This window comes from Mesitornis unicolor, unplaced genomic scaffold (genome assembly GCF_000695765.1).
Source record: "Mesitornis unicolor isolate BGI_N332 unplaced genomic scaffold, ASM69576v1 scaffold39023, whole genome shotgun sequence".
NCBI lineage: Eukaryota > Metazoa > Chordata > Aves > Mesitornithiformes > Mesitornithidae > Mesitornis > Mesitornis unicolor.
This window is the reverse complement of record NW_010173342.1, coordinates 379-3737: the sequence shown is the minus strand read 5'-3', so window position 1 is coordinate 3737 and position 3359 is coordinate 379. Positions and strand designations below refer to the sequence as shown.

The window sequence follows — 3359 nt, the reverse complement described above, 5'->3', positions numbered from 1 at the left end:
CATAGAAAAGTCAACATTTTGACTTCAAAACTGAATACCTTGCTGAAATGCAATTTTAGAATGCTTTACTTTTAAAAACGAAGAAGATTTAGGAGTGAAAACCACCCTGACGTTCAATTTTTTATTAACACTGAACATGCATCTTAAAACTATATTGTGGCATCAGTCTTTTTCTTGAATCTGACACCAGTACTCAAAACACTTTAACATCTTAAGAGTTCCTTAAAACTATCACCACTACAGAAGATTCCCACTTTGAAAGTCAACTGTCAGCTTTCATTAAGTCACCAGGCGCACCCAGTGCAACTCCACAGACATACCTGGTTCAGTCTCTGTTTCCAGTGGTACTTCTTCCTCCCTTGAAATGCTCATTTCTGTCATTTGCTGCGTTACAGGCAAAGCGGCAACAGGCATGTTTCTGTTTATGTACAGTGAAATACATAATTTACATTAGTTTTGTGTTCATAATAAAAACTTTAATTGTTCAAATCCATCCATAAACTACCTGTTCAACTACTATAGATACACGTTTCTGACCTCTGCTTCTACTATTCTGAAAACATATTTCTGACTAACTCCCCTGTAGCAAATACTTCTCCAGATAAATCAAAAGCATCCTTTAAATGTACCAATCCAAGACCAAACATTTTAAACAGTTCTCATTTACACAGATTCATAAAGCACTCTCAGGTAGACAGTTCTGCTTCTTCTGCAGAAACTCACTGCAACAGGGCAGGATTGCTGCAGGGCTTCAACTTGCTGCATACTCAGGGCTCATTCAAACCTCCAAGTAATACCTTCATCTTACCTTGATTTTTCAGATGTGCTGCCAGCAGCACCTTCACAGTTGCTAGAGTCTGCTCTCTGTAGAGATGCAGAGTCTGAGGTAGGACTATTTGAACCACTGGCTGTTCCTATATAACAAGAATTTTACAAGTTATTTATGAATGAATTGTAGAATGTTAGTCAAATAGTCTTGTACATGACTATGAACTGTCTGCACACAATCTTCACTGCTACTGCATATTACTTCTTACTTAAACACAGGCTATATTGTTAACAACCAAAATATAGAGTTTGTATAAAAATATGCTAACACAGGAGACTAAGTGGGAAAGCATATTATGGCTGAATGCCAAACAGACCAGAACACATTACACAAAAATGTATTTTTATCTTCACTGTTTTAAATCACAGTATTCTTTCATATTCATTCTTTTTCAGTATAGAGCCTTCAGAGGCTCTCCTGAAAAGTGTTCTGGGATTCTTCTTTAAAAATAAAAGAGAGAGAATATGAAGTAGTAAAAAAAAAAATAGAAAAACCACACCCTTACCCATTGGGCTAATTCTATCACTATTTTGCTGTCGCTGAAGATGCTCTTTGTAGCAAACAGAACACATCCCATTTGTCCTAGGATTTCCATAAAATCCACATCCTGTACTACACAGCATGGGCCCTGGGGTCTGGTTTGTCTCCTGAGTCATCTCGATGCTGTAAATAAAACCAAGAACTGCATTAGGAGCTGGCATGTCACCAAAATCAATTACAGCATTATAGAATTCAAGTATGTCTGCTCACTCCGTCCCCTAAAAGTTAAATCAGCATTCTTAAAGAGGGTTATACGGATATTAATACACCATTCAATACTGCAATTGTATTGTTAAGTAACATCATTATGAACCTTTAAGAGAAAAAAAGAGTGTCATCATACTAATACTGAGAAATAACGTACTTGTTGGACACGGAGCTGCATATGCAGGTTATGACCAAATTCAACTTGACAGCCAAAAAAGCCCTTTAGTACCAACCTATGAGCACTGACAGAGATACACAGAGTAAGCAAGACCAAGTTTGTATCTACTAAACAGTTCTGGCAAATAACATGGCTTATTTTTTCCCCGACTCCAGCATAAGTGTCACATTTTTTCAGTAACATTGATCTTGCATCATTTTGATACTGATTCCACTATTAGCCATTCCTACTCTCATAGTACATTTGTCAAACAGAACAAAAATTCCTGAAGTATTAGCAACAGTCATTTAAAGTCTGTATGCTTATCTTTAGAAGGAGTTTCCAGAACAAGGCTGTGATGAAACCCAATACTGTGTACTAACTAGCAACAACATGTGTACAACCAGCCCTTCAGAGAATCTAAAGAACACTTCTAAAATAAGTTTAGGCTAGGTCTTACTCTTCCAGCTTAACTGTTGAAGATGTTCTGTTACACAGGCTACGCATTAAAAAAGCGGCCAACTAAATCCTTTGTCTTAATAAAGTTATAGCAAGACTTCTGAGCCTCCCAAAGGCAGACAATACTAATTCGGTCACGAAGTGTCGAAGTCAGGAATAAAAATACCTCACCTTCACTTTTGGTTAACCTCTGCAAAGCAAGGTTAGTAACAGAAAACTGAACAGCAACGAAATCCTTGATTCTCAAGAGCAATAAAACTGGAACACAATAATCAAGCAATCTGCTACAAATTGAGGGCACATAAGAATACCGCACTTGTCTTCCCAGAATTGAAATTTAGTAGAAGAACTTTACATGGGACCTGGAGACATTTTAATGTAATCTCTAGGTGGCTATCTTCCTATTCAGGAAGAGTCAGAAAAAGAGATATTTGGCTGCAGATGCTTGTCAGAAGTCAAACACACCAAAAGCAAACTACTATAGTGTACAGAGAAATAATTATTTTAATTAAGAAATTCCAAATTCCAAGTACTAAACTTATGTTCCACTAGTATGACAACTGCAATGGACAGCTGCCTTTGTCTAGTTAAATTCTTGGCATCAAAGTAAACCAGGAGCAGAAGAAAGTAAGCAAGCAAAATTCAACTGTTTGCCTGCCTGTGGCCACAGGACATAATTTTCAAGGTATAAATAGCTGCATTATTTATACCGTTATAATACCTTCTAGGTACAGTTTCCTTTCAGGACTACCTAACAGCTTCACACTTATTCTGATACAATTTTACAGCCATACACACCAGTCAAGGGACTTAGAAGAAACCACGACCCACCTAGAGAAACCTAAAAAATATAATCTCATAATCTATACTGTACTGCCTCCATATAACAAAGACTGTACTTCTGCCCTTTATATAAAGCGAGAGCCAAAAGCCCTCCCACCCCCCCTGCCACTACCAGCCTCCACTTGGGAGGACGTTTCACTCCTTACTAAAATCTAGCTTCAGGTGCCAACACCACTATGAACCTGCTACACAACAGAGCCTCGGCGTCTCCTCTGCCAGCACACACTCCCCGCTGCTCAAAATGCGCGTCCCTGGTCGAAAAGCTGAGACCTCGTCACCTCCCGCTTCAGCAGCCGAAGTTCGGCTCGGCTCCGCCACCGAGCC

General features: G+C 38.7%; 1 protein-coding gene across 1 annotated transcript; it reads right to left on the bottom strand.

Moving 5' to 3' along the window:
* Positions 1-320: 320 nt before the first annotated feature.
* On the bottom strand, positions 321-1485 carry LOC104537733 (AN1-type zinc finger protein 5-like; the record flags this gene model as incomplete). Its single annotated transcript, XM_010180705.1, has 3 exons — positions 1335-1485; positions 809-914; positions 321-418 (listed from the first exon to the last, which is right to left on the bottom strand). Coding segments are annotated over exons 1-3 (355 nt in total), but the record flags the coding sequence as incomplete, so codon positions are not given.
* Between the last annotated feature and the right edge of the window lie 1874 nt (positions 1486-3359).